The sequence below is a fragment of the Brassica rapa genome, chromosome A06, assembly GCF_000309985.2.
Source record: "Brassica rapa cultivar Chiifu-401-42 chromosome A06, CAAS_Brap_v3.01, whole genome shotgun sequence".
Taxonomy (NCBI): Eukaryota; Viridiplantae; Streptophyta; class Magnoliopsida; order Brassicales; family Brassicaceae; genus Brassica; species Brassica rapa.
Window position 1 is genome coordinate 10172031 of NC_024800.2, and position 20415 is coordinate 10192445.

General features: G+C 37.9%; 3 protein-coding genes across 8 annotated transcripts; 1 reads left to right on the forward strand and 2 right to left on the reverse strand.

Moving 5' to 3' along the window:
* Positions 1–2310: 2310 nt before the first annotated feature.
* On the reverse strand, positions 2311–4699 carry LOC108872205. The gene is made up of 2 exons (XM_018659585.2): positions 4483–4699; positions 2311–4186 (listed from the first exon to the last, which is right to left on the reverse strand). The coding sequence occupies exon 2, from the start codon at positions 4052–4054 to the stop codon at positions 2501–2503; it is 1554 nt and encodes a 517-aa protein (XP_018515101.1). The 5' UTR covers positions 4055–4186; positions 4483–4699; the 3' UTR covers positions 2311–2500.
* Positions 4700–5803: 1104 nt separating this feature from the next.
* On the forward strand, positions 5804–16496 carry LOC103873116. 6 transcript variants are annotated; one of them, XM_033273147.1, is made up of 4 exons: positions 5804–10927; positions 11014–11325; positions 11413–11623; positions 11708–16496. In XM_033273147.1, exons 1-4 carry the CDS (start codon positions 10535–10537, stop codon positions 16432–16434), a joined length of 5643 nt encoding a protein of 1880 aa, XP_033129038.1. In that variant the 5' UTR covers positions 5804–10534; the 3' UTR covers positions 16435–16496. The 6 variants fall into 6 exon arrangements, with proteins under 6 accessions (XP_033129038.1, XP_033129037.1, XP_033129035.1 ...); XM_033273146.1 differs by having other exon boundaries at positions 5804–7358; positions 7459–7529; positions 7636–7717; positions 7799–16496; XM_033273144.1 differs by having other exon boundaries at positions 5804–7181; positions 7268–7358; positions 7459–7529; positions 7636–16496.
* On the reverse strand, positions 16470–18870 carry LOC103873115 (probable protein S-acyltransferase 5). The gene is made up of 5 exons (XM_009151546.3): positions 18763–18870; positions 17944–18126; positions 17555–17854; positions 17241–17474; positions 16470–17155 (listed from the first exon to the last, which is right to left on the reverse strand). The coding sequence occupies exons 1-5, from the start codon at positions 18868–18870 to the stop codon at positions 16625–16627; spliced, it is 1356 nt and encodes a 451-aa protein (XP_009149794.1). The 3' UTR covers positions 16470–16624.
* Between the last annotated feature and the right edge of the window lie 1545 nt (positions 18871–20415).

Genomic DNA, 20415 nt, shown 5'->3' on the forward strand with positions numbered 1-20415 from the left:
CTTGACATGATTTGTTAGTCCGTAATCCATGAAACATCTCCTGAGCTATAAGAATATTATCAGTTATCAACCTCCCTGCCACGAATGCCGATTGCGTTTCCGAAATAAGAGACGGCAGACAAAGTTTCAGCCGCTGGCACAGAACCTTCGAGATAATTTTATACCCGACATTACATAGACTAATGGGTCTCAATTCCGACATCCTAGTAGGCCTCTCCGTCTTTGGGATCATACATATATTAGTAATATTTAACCGTGGATCCAAGTCCCCAGACACCAAAAAATTATTTACCATTGTTACCAAATCATTCTTAATGATATGCCAGGAGTGCTGGAAAAAAAGAGCCGTCATACCATCCGGTCCTGGCGCCTTCTCTGGATGCATCATAAACAAAGCCTCTTTTACCTCACTCTCAGTCGCCACTCTCAACAATCGTTGATTCATCTGAGGAGTGATACCCGTTGTTACCTCTGAGAGAAAACTATCAAATCCTGTCGGCGAAGTGGTACTAAACAGCTCTTCAAAATAGTCAACAGCCACCTTTTCTACTCCAATATCTTCTGTAATCCAGTTCCCCGCAGCATCATGTAAGCCAACAATCCTATTCCGAACTCGTCGTTGCTTAGTTAAGGCATGATAGAACTTGGTATTTAGATCCCCCGAAGAGTACCACATATTCCTGCTCTTCTGGTGCCAATAATCTTCTTCATCCTTATAAGCTTCTTGTAACTTCCTGGAGACCTCCACAATATCCTCCTGTGACCTAGCATTATCTGTCTGAACCTCCTCGAGGGCCTTTTGTAAATCGCTTATTTTCTCCTTGCCATAAGGTGGATTATTTTTCCGCCATTTTGCAATTTCATGTCGACAATTACTAATTTTTGCTACTATATCATCCTCACTACGAATCCTATCATCTGACCAACCCGTCGTAATGGATTCCAGAAGCCCCTCTTGCCCTACCCATCTCTTATCAAACCGAAATTGCCCTTTTCTTCTGTAAACTTTATCGTCTAGATACGCTACCACTGGTCGATGATCGGATGCCACCAAACCTAGATATTCTGTGTAAGAACAGGGAAAGAGAGTATGCCACTCCTCATTTGCTAGAGCGCGATCTAACCGACATCTTACTGTCACAGCCCCTTTTCCTTTTCCTCTTCTCCCCTGCCACGACATTTTGTTTCCTCTAGCCGGAAATTCCAGAAGTCCAGTATTCCTTATCATGTTATTAAAGGGGATAAAAGAATCCGCACTTCTCAAAGCTCCTCCATCTTTTTCATGATTTCCCGTAATCTCGTTTAAATCACCAATAATAAACCAGGGTTCAGATCTGGCAATACCATACCTAGTTAATCTTTCCCACACTTGTTCCCTCATTTGTTGAACCGGATCTCCATAAACAAATGTGAGAAACACCTTTTTCCCCAAAGCCGCCGCCTCCACATCTATCATTCGATTACTTGAATAGAGTATGTTAACTTGATACTCATTATTATAGAAAAGTGCTAGACCACCACTCCTTCCATTTGGTTCCACTGTAACCAGATTATCAAAACCGGAATGTAATTGAAATCTGTGTACAAAGTCATACTCCTGTTTGGTCTCTGATAAAAAGAGAAAATCTGGTTTATGTTTGTGCCATATCTCTCGCAGATAACTCATTGTCCACTTACTTCCCATTCCTCTACAATTCCAACTTAGTGCTCTCATTAAAAAAATATTAAGGATTCGCACCCGTGGTTTGAATAATCAGGGATAAGAAAACCCTGAATTGCCCATATACCAAAAATATTCCCAAAAAACTTATAAGCTATCCCATAAGTTCCGGCGTCTTTGCTTTTCCATCTTAAGATTTTTATATATAGAAGAACCTGCATTATTGTTTCAAACCATAAAAATGGAGCTTGACAAATCAGCAGGGATGAGCTAAACCCAAAGACCCTCAGCCACGGAACCACCAACAGTGCCCGAAGACCAAAACTACCAAAAACAGATCGTGTGGAAGTCTCATATTTATTTATACACTTTTTATTTGCATTCGAGAGCCCCTCCAAACCAGTGTACATATCATTTCTTTTCAAAACTTTATAAAGCAAGGCTATATATAAAAGAGTAGCCCACCTGGTGGCATAGCAAACCACCCCAATGATTCCCCATTCCTTGTTCATTATCAACTTTCTCTGCCAGTTTCCAAGACCCGAGAATTCACTCAACCAATAAGCCGCAAGAAACCACCAATCCTTTCCCACATTGCAATGCAACGATGACAAACCATCTTCACCAAACCGAATAAATACGCATAACCGTAACCATAACAAAATAGTTTTATTCCAACGTTCGACAAAAACCAAAAGGAGACGCACAAAGACTTCTTCCCGAACCCCATAAGAACCAAATAAACCAAACATGCTCATAACATAAGATATAATAAATAAAGAAACAACCACAAATACCCATACTCTTAGGATTTTTATTGCAGACTCATGATCCATAAACTTAGAATTTCAGATTAGCTGGTTTCGGGTTTGAAGGACCCTTGTTGTCCAGTTGCTTACTGCTATCTCCCTGACGAGAGCCTCCTTTTGCTACAGATCTTTTACGCGGAGAGAGAAGCACACTCGCCATCCTCATCTTATTACTCCCAGCAGTGCTAATAGTAGGCTTGAAAAAGCGCTTACGAGAGCTTTGCCTTGTCCCCATATCCCCTGCCCCCGTGTCATCGTTGAGAGCCCCATCACCATTACCCAACTCCTCTCCCTCCTGTGCGTGAGAATGCACCATCTGATCCCCAATGGCTTGCTCCGCTTCTTCCTCCGAGAGGGTCTGAAACTCATCCTCTGCCTCCATATCCATACCATTCTTCAGCAGAGTAGCATTGATAGCATCCATCTCCATGTCAATATCTTTCATAACATCATCTGTTAATACATCCGCCTTCCCCACCATTCCTTGCACCTCAAGTAGACCTTTTTCCACGTCTGTAGCCTCCATAAACCCTTCCGTGGCCTCCGTCTGTGTCTTAGCAAGCTCTAATTGGAACTCTGCAGACGCCAAATTCACATCCTCGGTTTCGGTACTCCTAATCTCTCCTTCTTCTCGAGTTTCCTGAGGTAAAGACCTCTGACTTTGCTCCTCTCGTACCTGCCCTGAGGACACTTTAGTGTGTACCGTATAAGCCCCGCGTTCCCCCCCTGGACCACCCCTCCTCACATCTCCTCTGCGCGCATTGTTGTAACGAGAGCTCTCTCTGTCTCCTCTGTAGTTTCCATAATGATTGGGAGGTCTCCTAGATCCTCGTTCCGCAACCTTCACCCATTTTGACTCTGATTCCTCATACATCTTGCCCTTGCCCTTCCCATAGTACTCCCTACTATCTCTTTCCTTATTTGGTGGGCCCATATTACCATTTATAACCACCCCTTTATAGCTTCGAGCTCCATCTTCATGGCGCTTCCCATCAGACCAAGCCCCAGCGCCTTCTCTGTTTTCTCTTTTCCGCTCTGGACTGACCTTTAAATTCTTTACATCAAGTGGGCATAGCTCGTCCTTATGACAGAGACTACCACAAAGCTTGCAGAAACCAAAAAGTTTCTCATAACGCAATGATACCGCCGCTTCCTCACCATCATAGAACTCCCCTCCTTTAAAGTCCACGGTGGTTTCAAAACACAGCTCCTTAAAAGCATCCACCACCACTTGAACCCTATTATGAACCGTATCCACCGCAACCACCCGTCCCAACGCGCCTCCAATACTCTCAAAAGTAGGGACCGTCCTGAACTCAAGCGGAATCCCAATGACTTTGATCCAGAACATGATCTCCGAAGGGAAAGACCTAGACTGCTTTGGTTGCCACTTCGCCAAGGAGAGAATCCAGAAGTCAAAGTGATAAGGTTGGTGCTTCAAGACCCCTTCAAGGTCCTCTTCAGTCTTGAAATCGAACTGGAACTTGCCAAAGCCCAAATCAGTCCCCGTGACCTTCTCCTCCAATTTCCAGATCTTTGGAAGGTTTGTGAACAAAGCATTCATCTCTTGTTCATCCGGATTCATACACCTCCCAATCAAAGTTTTGGAGTAGGTTTTGATTAGGGCCGAGTTGTCAAAATGCGCCACCGAAATCTTCAACCGCTTGCGAGTGCCCTCGCCATTCCTCAGGTCCTCACCGTGACTCAATAACTGACTCTGTGTCATGGTCAGAACAAAAAGAAACAAACTTCGTGTTTTAAAATCAATGAATGAGACAATGAGGATGATACAACAGAGAGCCCCTCCTACAATCCTATTATACTTATTCGAATTTTCCATAAACTCCGTGAGAAGATATTCCCCCATAAACCCGTATCGCCACAGATTGATTCTTGCCAATTTCAAATCCCAACAGGATCGTAAAAGCCATACCCCGAAGAACCCAAATTGAAAATCTTGCGGATCAATTTCCATGAAGAAAGCAATTAATATAACAGAATCCGTGAGATAACCTGTGTAGATCCGTGATTCGATCTGAGAATTGATCTGAATCCACCACCATAGAAACCCAATCCAAAGTTTCCTCAAACGTCCGATAATCCCTTTGTCGATACCCAAATCCCTACCCAATGTAACCAAAAAAAAATCCTGATTCCCCGAATCAGAGATGTAATCTTGCCAGATCGTAGCAAGGCAAGCTCCAACTCCAATACCCGGATCCCATCTTCGTGAAGGCATCGGTGCCCTAGATCGCCGTCTTCATCGCAAGAGCGTTTTCTTGTACATAAATATCCCTTTTGTTTTTTTTTGTTTAATGTGGAACTAGGTGATTTTCCCGTGCTTATGCACAGACATAAATATTTATAAAATAAATATAATATAATAATTAATTGATATTTATTTTTAATTTTAAATTAATTTATAATTTGTATGTATAATTTATATTAATTATATAATATTACTTTAATTAAATATTTATCTAATTAGTTTTGTTGTTTTTACAATCAATTTAGTTGTCATTTGGACATATTGGATTCTGTCTATTTATTTGAATTCAACTATAATATTTGTTTTTTGTAAATATATTAATTTTTGATTAATTTTCTTATTTGCATTTTAGGTTGGTTGTTGTCTTAAATACATAAGTATATTTTATTAAGATTATGTATAAGTTAAGATATATTGTGATTAGAATAAAATAAAAAATAAAATAAAATGTCTGATTCTAAATTACATAATTAATATAATGATAATATTCTAAAGTCTCATGCATATATATAAATTTTACAAAAGATCTAAATTGTAACAGTGAGTTAATATTTTATTTATCATTTGTTAATATGTTTTAAGTCATCATATAATTTAAATTTATAAAATAAATAAATTATTATTATATAAACAAAATAAATATATTAGTATTATATTAACAAAATAAATAAATTATACATTCTTATTCTAGTTACATCTATGATTTTATATATAAGCTGGGTTAGTTGCTAATAAACTATACATTCTTATTGTAGTTACATCTATGATTTTAGATATAAGTTGAATTAGTTGCTAATATGTTCATTTGTTAATATGTTTATTGCTAAAATTATTTTTAGTTTTTTTAATATCTCTTAAAATATGCAGTAAAAATGTGATTGTATTTTATAAATTATATTATAAATAAAATTTATTTATTTTCCCGTAATTGTAAGATATTATAGTAAATAAAATATATGAAAAACATAAAAAAACATTTCAATAATAATAATAATTTTTTTTTGTCAATTTAACCTATATAAGTTTATGTTACTTAATTATTTTGTGTAATCATCTAAGAAAATATATAGATATATATAAAAAATTCAATTACTTTGAAAATATATATTTGTATTGTGTAAAATTATGTTTTAAAAGAAAAATATTTCTTTTTCTAATATCAAGATCATTTGTGTGAATTTTGTTTTTATGAAATCACATTACATACAAATATATTTTTTCATCTAAGAAGATGTAGATAAAAAAAGTATTTTATTACTTCAAAAGTATATTTTTTGTTACTTAAAGATAGCTTTTAAATGGAATATTGCTATTTTGTGAACTTTCATTTTTTTATGAAATCATATTATATATACATATATTTTTCGTTTTTAAATTATTTTATAAACTTTATAAATGTTTTCTTTTTATTTATATTATTATTTGGAAAATTTTAAAAAGTAAAAAATAATATTTAAGTGTACTTTTTTATTTCATTAGAGGTATCATAGCTAGTAATCAACCACCGTGAGAGTTAACGTAAGTGCGACACCTAGAAAAGTGACTTCTCAAATAATATTATAGAGATTTTCTCTTATTCATGTTTTCTTAACGTTATAAAATTATTATATTACTATAATCTATACAATACTAAAAGAGATATATGAGCTCCATTGAACCTATCCACGTAGGATAAAAAATTCAAGCCAATTAGATTGTCTTAAGATGCCATGTCAGCTTAGTAAAAAAAATCTAACTTTACGTTATTCCTTCTTCTTCTTTGACGCCTTTCCAGTGTCTCGCCAGATCTGGGTTTCTCTCGCCAAACCTTCGGCTACCGTTCTCCCAAAAGCCTCCCCGTAACGCCTAATTTATGGTTACCTTACTCTCATCTCCACTTCAATACATTCTCAGTTTCTCTGTTCCAATTCTCTTTTTGAAGGCGTTCGATTTCTCACCAAACTGAAGCTAAAAAAAATGGGGATTTCCCAATTATACATTTCTGACTTGGAGATTGGTCGTTTTGAGGACGTGGTGGTGACACGTCTTCTTCAATTCTAGGAGTCGGTACTCTGAAGAAAGGAGGCGAGGTTATTGCTTGACAAGAAGGTACTGATAATCTAAATTTATTTATAAAAACTTGATTTAAGGAACACTTCATTCGGTCTGCCTAAAATTCCCACTGTTTTCATTTGCAATCGACGTTGATACAAGGTACTATCACCGCACATCAACTCTACAGTTTTAAAAATCTACTGAGTGAAAGTGCTGTGTACGAGCTTAGTGTGTTCTATGTTGCTAGAAGCAATAATCACTTCAAACTGTGCGCCTCTCTCCTGTCTGTATTTGATTTACCGAGCATAACAGCTTTGTCGAGGTTGTCGACCCGACGGCTGAAAAAAAATCAGGTTTTGCAAGTATGAGCAGCTAATGGCTCTTGCTAACACCAACGTAGATTTGCCCGGTATGTATTTAATCTTAATCTTACAATATCCACTTCCATTATACTACCTCAATTTCGGGTGTATATTACAATTATGTACATTTCAGATATTTTTCGTCAGGATAGGAGTATACACACCATCTACAATGACGAAAACGAGTCGATACAGCGTGTTATGGTCACAATCCAGCTGGACAGGTACGTAGCCCCTACGCAAGCACCATTAAGTTTTAAGTTTTAAAAGTTTTATTTAACTTGATAGATGTTTCTTACTGATAAACCCCATCAACCTCTGCAGGTCAACCACTGTGTGTCGTGTGTTTGATAAGGTTGCATGACAAGTTAGTACTCTTGGATGTGAGACAAAAGGTCATGATTGCAACCAACATAAATCCCAAATTATTTGTCTGTGCATATGTGATTTACAATAACATGAACGCATCAGTTTTCATGCTCTCTTAATCTGTTTGTGCAGGTCGCTTAGTCCTAAACGTCACATTAGGGACACAGTTCTACTTTTATCATGAAAGCCAAGCCACTCAGTGTTTCTTAAAAGAGTCTGTTATTTCTTTCTACAATTAGTTACTACTTCACGATTATTACGGCGTTAGTTCACACATTAAACATACCAGATGCAGGCTCTGCAGAGCAGAGAGTGGTTCCTCTGGTATATCTTCCAAAATATGGTGGTGTTAAGAAACTTGAATATGTAAGACTCTCTAAACTTAATATCTACATTCTGAATTCTCCCCTACAGGTACGTTCAATGAATAAGGATCACTGTTATTATTGCATTTAGCTCAGTTCTCATGTGTACTGTCACAACATGACCAATTTACATGTGTTGTTATTTGTTTGGTTGTCTCTCCTTTTTCATACCGCGCACAATTAACCAATCAAAATGTCTCTTACTTGAAAATAAGAGACTTTTTTGCTGCATACTTTCTGCATTTGCTCATTTATCTAGGCTTCACATTTGAAAAAAATATTGTCAGCAACTGTGGAGTTTCTAATATAGCACCACACAAGTGATGATATGTCTGTAGCTGTTAAACTTTCTATGGTCCCAAATCCATTGGTGAAAAGCAGTTGTTCGTATCACACAAACGGGCCAGATGATGTTCCAATTATTGAAGGATGTCCAGCCAGCACTGACCCAGAGCCTGCACATACTGATTTAGTCCTGACCTCCACCGAGACTCCCATTAATGATGAAAAAGCCCCAGTTCAAAGTAAGCTCGAAATACTGATCACTCCAACTATGGAGACTTGGAATTTGCAAAATTCAATTCAATTGTTTGTTTCAAAATTTTATGTTTTCTTCAATAATGTTGTAATCCACATACTTTTACTTAGCACCAAAGTGTTTTTATCTACTTATCTTTGGCACAATACCATTTAAATAGTTGAGTTTGTTATGAGCATTATTTAATTTGAATTATTTTTAAATTAGTGGACGTCATCTACCTTAACCTAACAAAATAATCTCCTGATGTTTTTGGGTACATACTACATGGCCTCATTTAGGTTGGTAAACCCTCGCATTGGCTGTAATTATTTTAGTGGGCTTAACCACTTCAGATTGCTAAGATAAGTTATCGCAATGTTTTTTTTTTTAAAAAAAAAAAGCTTAAGTCATCGCAATGTTTATGCGTAGTAAAAATTTAATCTTTTATTGGTTACCAAACTTAAATCTAGAGAAAATTAAAAATTTATGGAAAACCACAATAAAAGTTGATCACCAGACGTAAATTTAGAGAAAATTAAAAAAAACATTAATGGAAAACACAATAAAAATAGTTAGGGAAACAGAAACAGCATATAAACCAAATACAAAAAGAAATTTAACTACAAATAAATAATATAATCCAAAACCACAAATTTCAAGAATATATAGTGCAATTTCATAAAAGTGGATAATAGAATTATTCATATGCGATATACTTTTTACAAGGTCATTATAACCAAGATCAACAAAACTAAGCCCTTTCTCAAAAAAAAAACTAAACTAAAATAAAAACAATTAATCTGATAGATTTTTTTTTTTTAAATCATGAAACTCAAGTTAAGTGAAATTAATAAGATATTGATACAAAATCATAATGAAAATTTAATAGTTAATCAAAATAAGATTTTTAAAAAATTATAGTTAAAAAAATGGAACAAGACTGAAAGTAATACAATAAATACAAGAACAAAAATGAATAAATATCATTTTATATATAAACAAGAGCCTTTAGATTATTCTATCCAAATAAATGGAGAATTATTTTTAAAAAAAGATGTTAAGATTTCCGAAATTTTTTTTAACCTAAATCCACAACTGCTATAAAAATAAAGTATAGAGTTATACAATCCTAAACAAAGGATATGATATAAAAAAATATTAATCAACTTATTGGAAAATAATTTTTTTTTCCGCGCGAAACGCGGACCAACCTAGGCAAACTACATGAACACCTTTCTCAAAAAAAAAACTACCGGAACCAAAAGGCATCCACAAAAATTGATCTCTTATTCATGTTACGAAAAGTATATATACATGAGCTTGTGAACCTAAGGAAATATTCAAACGTATCCTACCATACAAAATATAATATCTATGAATATAGGAAACATGTAATAACTATAGGTATTTACACAATACTCCTCAAAAGAAAGCATCCAATTCCCCTAGAAAATAGTATGATTTAGGGTTTCTAGATTTTTAACTTTTGTTTCTACAGAATACGATAGTCAGTTCGACGACTAGATTTCGCACAAAGTCAAAAACCAAGACAGAGTCAAGCTTTTACGCAAAGCCTTCTTAAAAACAGTTCGATCAAACAAACCCTAGAATACACTCCTCCCATTTAAATCTTTTCTTCGTCTTTTCAGTCCAGTCGAACAGAGAACAGATTTTTTCTTCCTTGAAGAAAGTTAAGATGTCTAAATCAGAAGACATGTGGTGGGAATCGGGAGAGTTGAGTAAGAGGGAAAACTGAAAAGAGAAGCACTTGAAGTTGGTAATACATGGCCGGTTGTGTAGGAAAGTGGCAGGCATTTTCTCCCTAGGAAACAGCCGAGAGAACGCGCACCACCCCCACCACAGACCCAACCCTAATATTTTACAGAACTTATTTAGTCTATTCATTTCCCCACTCGACAGGAGGAGCTAGCCAAATCGTTTTAAAGGTCTAAACATGTTCATATCATTCCTCTTAAAATCATATGTTGACTGTGTAAACCATTGATATTGCTATGCTAGCTTGGTTCTTTTTTTTTATCTAGACATCTAACAATAAGAGAGTAAATACATTTTTCACTGGTTATTCAGATGTTTAATCGTGCAAACATGTTTGCCCTTTTTTTTTTTTTGTAGTTTACTTATAGAGATGGAGACGAATAGTACTGTAAGCAATACAAAGCAAGATAAATCTTCTCAAGGCTCCAATCCTCGTAGTAACCGGAAACAAGATTTGACGTGGAACTATGTTAGTGAAGCTGTTGATTCAAAGGGGAAGAAAGTAACGGCATGTAACTTCTGCGGAAAGCAATACGCTGGAATCAGCAGCATGAAACAACATTTGGCTGGTCTGAATCAAAGTAAAACTGCATGCAAGGAAGTTTCTTCAGAGGTTCGAGATTCTATCGTAAAATCCATGAAAGAAAATAACAAAGAGAAGACGAAGGAGAAAATTGTTGTGGATCTTGAGATGACAGACTATGAAGTAAAGGATGGTCAAAGTTCTCAACAATCTTGCACTTCCCAAAGTAGAAAAAGAAAGGTTAGTATCCACTTAACATGTGTACCTTGGATACAAAGTTGCACTGCTTTTGTCTAGTTAACTACATAGTAGTACAAGTGTTATAGTATGTTTGGTCTTGTTTTGGTACAAGAGTGTCTCATCATCGTTTACTTCAACTCTCTTTAGAATCCTCACTCTCTTTTGTTCCTCACCCTCTCACTCTCTTTCGCTCCTCACATCACACGCAGAGAGAAGCTACACCAGGAAAAGAAAAGATGGCTGAATCAGCAAAGCAACACATTGATCGCATTCGCAGGACTAAGTTTTCTATCGGTGGAGACGAGAATCCGTTGACGGAAGATCTTCATCAGGCTGTGAAGAATCTCTCAGCTGAGCTCTATGCCAAGGATGTTCACTTCCTCATGGAGCTTATCCAAGTAAGCATTCTGCTGGATGTAGAAACCATGTTTCTTGTATTTTTTTTTTTTTTTGTCAAAGGAGTTAAATGTTTCTTTGGCTTCCAGAACGCTGAGGATAATGAGTACCCGGAAGGTGTGGATCCATCTCTTGAATTTGTGATTACATCTGATGACATCACAGCCACTGGAGCTCCAGCGACTCTCCTTATCTTCAACAACGAGAAGGGCTTTTCAGACAAGAACATAGAATCCATTTGCAGTGTTGGAAGGTCCACCAAGAAAGGCAACCGAAAACGCGGTTACATTGGAGAGAAAGGTACCATAAGACCTCAAATACAAAACTCAACTTTCAAAAGACCCTTGTCCTTACATATGTGTGTTCTGTTTCAATCTTTGGCAGGAATTGGATTCAAGAGTGTGTTTCTGATTACTTCTCAGCCTTATATTTTCAGCAACGGGTATCAGATTAGATTCAACGAGGCACCTTGCAGCCACTGCAGCCTTGGTTACATTGTTCCCGAGTGGGTTGACCAACATCCTTCTCTTGTCGACATACAAAGGATCTACGGTTCAGGTTCTTCTCTTCCGACCACAACCATCATCTTACCACTAAAGAGTGACAAAGTAGACCCGGTGAAAGAACAGCTCTCTAATGTTCACCCTGAGGTTCTCTTGTTCCTTTCCAAGATCAAGAACCTATCTATCAGAGAACACTGCCAAGATCCTAACCTCAGCACAGTGAACTCCATCGGTATCATAACCGAGACGGATTTCATGACGAGGAAGAGCATTGACGCTGAGTCTTACACAATCCATCTCTCTGCTAGTGAAACAGACACAGAGAAGCAATGCAGTTACTACATGTGGAGACAAAAGTTCCCAGTGAAAAACGAGAACCGTGTTGAAAGAAGAACCGAAGTCCAAGATTGGGTGATAACTTTAGCCTTTCCATTAGGAGAGCGTCTTAGCCGTGGAAACACCTCTCCTGGCATCTATGCCTTTCTTCCTACGGAGATGATAACAAACTTCCCATTCATCATCCAAGCAGATTTCATCCTTGCGTCATCAAGAGAAATTATACTACTTGATGATATATGGAACCAAGGGATTCTCAGCTGTGTTCCGTTAGCTTTTGTGAACGCATTCACCACCTTGGTGAAAAAGACCGATGCTCCTATCTCTAGCTTGCTGTCTACTTTTAGGTTCTTGCCTGTAACACAATCTAGCTACGCTAAGCTAAACATTGTTAGAGATTCCATCAGGGAGAGAATCTGCGCTGAGGAGATTGTGCCGAGCGTGTCACATTTAGGACAGAAGTTCTTTCACAAACCATGTGAAGTTGGTCGGCTCATCCCTGCTTTTTCGGACATCTTGGAGAAAGCGAGGAGAGAAGGCGCAGGGTTAAAGAACATATCATCACATGGAGTCTACATTTTGGATTCTTCTTTTGACAAAAAAGAGAATGACTCCGTTCTAGACTTCTTGTCTTTGAGAGAAGTCAGCAACGAATGGTACTCAAAATGCATTCAAGGGTGTGATCTCGTGACAAGTGTGTCAGAAAGCACCTACGTGGAGATCCTTCTCTTCGTAGCTCAGAACTGGGAGCCAAGATTCAAGAACACAAACATGGTTAAGGTTCCTCTTATCAAGTACCACGTTCAGAAGGGAGCGAGTCTTCTTAGCAGCTTGGAAGATCTCAGTCCTCGGACGTTATGTCTCGTTGCAGAGAAGAATCACTCGTGGTTACTCGATTGGAACGGTGAGTTTAGATGCATGTCTGATTATGTTTTTCTGCCACAAGCAACAAAGAAAGCGTTGAATGCATCACGCTCTACTAATATGGAAGTAATACGTAACTGGCTTGGAGAGAAGATTACTTTGATGGATCTTAGTGTCTCTCTATACGCACAATGTCTCTTGCGTAGTCTTAAGAAAGACAACAGGCTTGTGGTGGCATACGCACACTTTCTGCATCACTCAATCACCAAGGGGTTTCTATCAGATGAGGAGGCTAAGAAATGTTGCGAAGAGATGCCGCTTGTGGACAACTATGGGAATGTTAAGACGAGTACCTTCGGTGTTCTTGTTCCTGCTAGTGCAGGTAAATGGGTTAGCTTAATAACCGGGTCGAATCCTTGGAGGCAGGACGGTTATATAGAGCTTTGGGAAGAGTATATGACGTCTGGTATGTTCGCCGGTGTTCGGTCTAAACAGAGAGAGCTTCTTGGGTTCTTGAAAGAATATGCTAAAGCTGGAGATGTACCTGAAGTAGCACCACCGAATGCTGCTCTACCTGCCTTGTCTGGAGCTCTTCAGAAACAGAATGTTTTTCTTCTTTTGGAGTGGATTAATAGTCATAGAAACTCTCTTCCTCCAAAGTTTATTGATTCAGTTAAAGGAGGAAGCTGGCTGAGAACTAAGATGAATGGAAGCTATGATTATCGCCCGCCTTGTCAGTCTTTTTACCATACTGCATCATGGGGAGGCGTTCTGAAGAAGGGATCAGTTCTTGTGGATGTTCCACTTGTTGATAGGAGCTTCTACGGTAAGAAGATTGAGAGCTACACAGAGGAGCTGAAAACTGCTGGTGTTATGTTTGAGTTTAGTGAAGCATGTGCGTTTGTTGGTGACCACCTCATGAGTTTAGCTGGGACCTCCTCGCTGTCAAGAGAGAATGTGTTTTCTATTCTTAAGTTCATCAGAAACTTGAGAGAGAAGCTCCTCTCACCTGATGATTTCGTCACATCCATCAAAGGCCGCCCTTGGCTGAAGACAAGTTCAGGTGACAGATCTCCAGAGGGAGCTGTTCTGTTCAGTGAAGAGTGGAAAGCTGCCTCTCTGATAAGTGAGATTCCGTTTGTTGATGGAGACGTCTACGGTGAATCTGAGATCAGTGGGTTCAAGGAAGAGCTGAAGCTGCTAGGGGTTGTGGTTGAGTTTCCTAACAATCACGGTCTCATAGTCTCTCATTTGAAGCCTGAAAAGCTGAACTATCTTACAGCAGATGCAATGATCTTACTACTTGAGTGCATACGTAACCTGACTTCTCAGCATCTGGTTGATTCCTTAAGAAGCTCTCAGTGCCTGAAGACAAAAGGAGGCTACAAGTCACCTGCTGAATGTTTCATATCTGATCCTGACCAGACTTTCTTTCTGACAGTCTTTGATGATGTCTTCCCTTTAGTCGATGATAGTTTCTATGGAAGCAGAATCAGTTCCTACAAAAAGGAGCTAGAGCAGATTGGTGTTGTGGTTCAGGTTGAAGAAGCTGTGAAAGCGTTTGTGAGAACATTCAAGCAGAAAGCTACCTCAACTTCTCTAACACGAGAGAACGCTTTGTCACTTCTGTCTTTCTACAAGAAAATGATGGGAAGTGATCACAAGTTTCCTGAAGAAGTTATGAAAAGCTACACAGAGTTACAATGGCTGCAAACAACACTCGGCGACTTCCGCGCACCAAAGGAGTGCATTCTCTTTTGTTCAGAGTGGGAGCCTCTCCGTCTTATAGCCAATCTCCCCTTTATAGATGATACCACAAAGTGGTACGGCAAGAGTATACACAGCTACAAGAAAGAGCTAAGGAGCTTAGGAGTCACTGTTGAGCTGAAACAAGGCGTGAACCATTTGGTTAGCTCTTTAAGTCTCCCTGATGAGTCTAGTAGCATCACTCCTTCAAGTGTTCTGTCTCTTCTTGAGTGCGTCACGTTCTTGATTGAGGATGGTAGAAAACTCACTCAGGAGTTTCTAGACAAGGTCTCTGTCAGATGGTTGAAGACACAAGCTGGTTACAACAGTCCTAAAGAGTGTCTTTGGTTTGATAAAAGCTGGGAACTAGAGCCTTGTGATGGTCCCTTCATCGATGAAAAGTATTATGGCTCTAAGCTTAAGTCTTTCAAGAGAGAGCTTATTGAGGTTGGAGTTGTTGACGATCCAGACAAAGCTAGCCAGTTGCTTGCTACACACGTTTATACTCATTCTGATTCTGATGCAGTTTCCCGGATATATAGATTTCTCAGTAAAACTGAATGGAAACAAGAGAAAGACTCGTCGTCTTCTTCAGGCAGGATTTGGATTCCGAGAGATGAGAAATGGGCAGATGTTTCTAGCTGCGTGGTCAGTGATAAAGACAAGCTCTTTGGATCACACCTAAACGTTCTTGAAAACCATTACAAGAGTTATGACCTTCTTGTCTTCTTCTCATCTGCATTTAACGTGAGAATAACGCCATCTGTTGAAGATTACTGTGCTTTGTGGAAAGACTGGGAGAGAACAAAGGAAAGATTGTCAAACCACGAGTGCTGTGCGTTCTGGAGCTTCCTTGTGCGACACGGTATATCTGAGGACTTACTCTCTGAATCCTTCTCTCGTTTGCCAGTTAAGACAACAGATAGCAGCAATGATGAAGAAGGAATCTTGTTGTCTAGCAAAAGCGACGTGTTCATAGCTGATGACTTGCTCTTGAAGGATCTTTTCATTGACTCCCCTGTTTTTGTATGGTACCCAACTCCAAGCAACCCTAGATTGTCACAAACTAAGCTTATGGAGCTTTACAGGAAAATAGGAGTCAAAGACATCTCTAAATGCGTGGAGACTGCAGAAGCTAAGTTAACCGACCGAACCAAAGTCAAGAAGCAAGAGAAGAGTCTGATCGGACCAGGGCTAGTGAGGCTGGTTCTAGGGTTTCTATCTGATCCATCTCTTGAGATAGAAGCTGAGGAACGTTCAAGAATCATAGAAAGTCTTGTTAGCCTCAGTGTTCTCCAAACTCCGGAGACGATCTCAACGGATTACACGCTGACACTACCGTCAAAGGGAGAGAAGCTGGTGGCAAAAGCTAAGAAGGTGATGAGGTGGGAGAGAGAGGAAGGAGTTGTGTATGCAGAGAAGATGAAGAAAAGTTGCGGGAAAAGAAAGGTTTTGGAGCACGCCACGTGTTTCGCTGAGGTGATTGCTAAGGGAGTGATGAGTGGTAGAGAAGATCTTATTGAAAGGCTATCAGAGCTAGTGAAGATGGCTTACTTGGTTGAGTTTGACGAAGAGGCGTTAGAGTTTCTTATGAAGTCCAAGAACCTTGAGGTCTATGAAGAAGATGAGAAGCTAATCTCAGATGCCTTCTCCCTCAAGTAAAACTATTGTCAGATGCTTTCTTGTTTGGTCCAAACTCCAAACAGTCATTTTAAGAGCTTTTTTTCTTCAAATTAAAACATTTACTTTACACAAACTCGTTACAATGAGGTAAACAAACCTGAATGAATCACAATCTTGTTTGATCTTCTTCAACCTTTTTAAATATAGTGTAATTTGCTTAAACCGGACACTATAACCGTCCTATACCAGTACCGGTTCTGCTTCTAACTGTTGCTGCATCAGATAGTAAATCTCTGGAAGCATCAATGCCTGAAGACTCAACATCTCTGGTTCTTAAATCTTCGTTAACACGGCCTGATAACTCCCAGCTACCTCCTCTCCTTCCCCTGCTAGACTCTCTGGAATGCATAATCCCACGTCCTTCGGTCTCTTCTGGTGGAAGCATTCTGCTCAAATCCCGCGATGTAACCGATGTCTCCATGTCCTTGTCCATGTCACCGAGCTCTTCATCCACTGTCTCGTGCCACACCGGTTTTCTCCCCATCTCTATATCCTGGGAAACTTTCTGCAAGCTCGGGCTCGACATGGCTCCGTTAACTATCCGTGGTGGGATCACTGGCTCCTTCGATACCTTTGCTCTGAAACTGTTCTTAGATGAAGCAACGCTTGTGCAGAACACCTCCATGAAGTTCCCAAGTATCCCCTTGTTGAAAGGGTTCTCGTGTCTATCATAACGATACCTAAAGTTTTCGTAAGTCGACTGCAATAACATGAAACAACAGTTAACAAGCAGCTTACTTTATCCAACGGTCTCAGCGTGTGTATAGTGAAGCAAGGGGGCTTACTTGATTGGTGCTCATTAGGTACAAGTGGAAACCGGTAAGGCCACCAACGAACCAGACACAGATGAAAGTGTAGATTATAAGCGCGATGGAAGCAGGTGTCTTGATTAGCGACTTCCAGATGCTTATCTTCTCACCATCCATTATGCGTTTAACGTAAATCCAGCAAAAGACATGGACATAAACGCAGAGAAGAGCCGAGCATAATATAAACATGAAGTAGAACCTGTAGTTTCTCTACATTTAAAAAAAAATTAAACTGTTTAGTGTCTCTTGAAATGATTAAAAAAAAAAGAGGTAACAAAGGATTCATTTACCAATCCAATGCATTGACCAAGCCAAGGACAGTGGTGATCAAATTTCTCAACGCAGTTGTTGCATATGGAGCAGTGAGAAGCACGAGGAGGTCTGTAAAGCATGCACGTGTCACAGTATTTGATCTTCACAGTGATTCCATTAACAATCATGTCTTTTGTCCGAGGCAACCGGCTCTGAGTAGGAGTATGAGCAAGGCGCGGTTCTCCACCAATCTCAATACCTTCAGGTTCAGGAGGATATAGATTACGAGGTATGATTCCTGGGTCTCTCCCCGAGGTTACAAGAAGAAATATAAGATCCTGTGGAGACACACAAAGATGGAAACTTATCATCAAGATGCATGTGTGTAAGCAGTAGCAGAAGAGGGAAGAAACGTCGTTCAACTCACTAATAAGTTGAGACCAATGGCGACGGCTAATACAGATACTCCTCTGTGGTGAGGGAAGTCATCAACAAATTTTCTGCCGACGAAAACACAGAAGATAATGACAGGAGCTGTAATCAAGAAGATGGTGATGAGTATGGATCGAGCATCGGGCCCAAACACGAGCCTTCCTCCAAAGAAGAACACCTGGAGAAACAAAACAGGATTCATTAAAGATAAGTAAAATATCAACAGTGTTACAATCTGATAAAACTTATATGTAAACCAAAAGGGTAAGCCAAGTAGGAATTCAAATTCAAGATTAAGAGCAAAAGGATAACTTTTCTGGAAAAAGTCAAACATAAAGGGTGCAACTGGAATGCTATTTTGTGGAATAAAACTCTTTGGAATGGATTATTCCACATGTTTCCATAAAATGTTTACCAGTTACCATGAAAACGTTTTAGAAACAATTCCATATATTCCATTTTTGGAATGGAACAAAAAAACAAATCCTTTGTAAATGTTGTTCCTTTTATTCAGGATCATAATCCTTCGTGAATGAATGGAAAATCATTCCAAAAATATTTTCAGTTTTTATTCCATTTAATCTATCATTCCATTTTTTCTTATTCCAAAAATAATCATTCCTTTAATTCATAATATTCCTTATATGAATAACCAGTTACACCCAAACTTGTAAACTTGCTCAAGAATGAAGGGACCCAGAAGACACAAAGAAGATAGTGATAAACTTCAGGGTAAGGATTTGGATTCAGATCTAAGATAAAGTCCTTAAATCTGCTGACCAAGAAAGCAAAGAGATAAAAGAGAAAAGCTCACGTTATTGCCTTTCCAACCCTTATACGTTCTGATCATCTCATCTCCGCCGCCGCCGCCGCTTGAACTCGGAGCTCCCGGACGACGATCTGACGGCTGCAACTCTAACATCGGAAGCCAGAAAAAGTCTCCTTTTCTTTTTTGGGGGTTACAATGGCGTTTGTTTGTTTGTTTGAAAAATGAAATAATTATTGAGAGAGAAATGAGAGGACTCTGCTTGGTCGTCCCTTAAGTCACCTTTCCCTTTTTACCAGTCAACTAATTTCAATCAATCCCGTTTTAATTAGTAGTAATATTACTTTATTGCGATGTTTTGCTTTTTCTTTGTCGGCTAATGGATTTGTTTTTGTTTCTGTTACAAATTAACGGCTGTGTTATAATTTTTATTAAATCATTGAGTAAATACTAATGGATAATTATATTCAGATACATCAAAAATATTCATTTTGATCTCTCAATTTTAAATGATTTAACTATTTATTTTGTTTTTGTTTTTCTTTTTGTCGGCTAATGTGAATTATTCAAGGCAGCTGACATAAAAATAATATTCACCTTGATCTCTAAATTTTAAATATTTAATATATTAAATAATTATTCCTAAATCATATAGATAGATAAAATATTTACCTTTAAACTATAATTGTTTCAAAAATTGTAAATTGCAAGATCGTTTCTAATTATAGTGAAAATAAATTGGATAGTTGAATCAATCGTTCTTAATTTTTTGTAAGCTACAATGTGCATGTGGATTAGATACTGAATGGTAAACATAATTATAGAACAACTTGCACCTGTCTACAAAGGTATCTTTGTATATCGTAGTTGCTGATTGATTAATTATCACCACTTATTATGTCAACATTTGGATGCTTATCAGACTATGTATGATCTGTCATCTTTCATTTTAATTTCTATTGAATTCACATTTTAATCCAATACGTGTTGAAGAGTTCTCGTCAATTTTGGTCTCTTTTGTTGGACCCTCTTCTTGTTGAGTTTTAACTAAAAACAAAACAAAACGAAAAGCTACTCTTTTGTACCAATTCAAAAGAACAAAAATGCAATATTGTGAAAAAGTATATTGTATTTGTTTGAAATATCTCTTTCAAATCATGTGGGATCAAAATCTATATATAAAACTAAAATGACGCAGACAACCCATTTCCCCTGTATTTTCTCTGGTCTTCACGCTGGCCATAAGCCATGAACTTTCATTAGCCGGCCTACTCGAAAAACAATTCTTAAAGTATTTTAAAATTCTATAGTTTACAATTTCTCTAGTTTTTTTTTTACTCGAAGATATTAAAAGTAGAGTTTTGCAATTTATGGAAAAGCAAAAAATTACACGGAGACATACTTTTCTATTGTCCGTTAACATCTACACATATTTTATACTTGTCAAATATTTTCATTGAATAAATTGACCAAAAATCTTTTCTAACTTAAACCATAAAAATTATTTTGATATTAGTACTTACCCATCGAATTTTGAAAAGCGCAGACGGCTGAGTTTCTCTTTAACCTATAACTAGAATTTGATCCGCGTCTTCGCACGGGTGCTTAATTTAATTTGTGTTTAACATAAAATCATAAACCATTGGTTTAATAAAAAAAATTTCATACATATAGAATAGTATATATTATTTAATAATATAG

Coding starts and splice junctions, on each gene's coding strand:
- LOC108872205 (XM_018659585.2), bottom strand. CDS start 4,054: ATGAATCCGGATGAACAAGAGATGAATGCTTTGTTCACAAACCTTCCA.
- LOC103873116 (XM_033273147.1), top strand. CDS start 10,535: ATGGAGACGAATAGTACTGTAAGCAATACAAAGCAAGATAAATCTTCT. Junction 10,928..11,013: donor CCCAAAGTAGAAAAAGAAAG/GTTAGTATCCAC, acceptor CAAGTGTTATAG/TATGTTTGGTCTTGTTTTGG. Junction 11,326..11,412: donor TCCTCATGGAGCTTATCCAA/GTAAGCATTCTG, acceptor TTTGGCTTCCAG/AACGCTGAGGATAATGAGTA.
- LOC103873115 (XM_009151546.3), bottom strand. CDS start 18,870: ATGTTAGAGTTGCAGCCGTCAGATCGTCGTCCGGGAGCTCCGAGTTCA. Junction 17,475..17,554: donor TTGGTCAATGCATTGGATTG/GTAAATGAATCC, acceptor TTTTAAATGTAG/AGAAACTACAGGTTCTACTT. Junction 17,156..17,240: donor ACCTAATGAGCACCAATCAA/GTAAGCCCCCTT, acceptor ATGTTATTGCAG/TCGACTTACGAAAACTTTAG.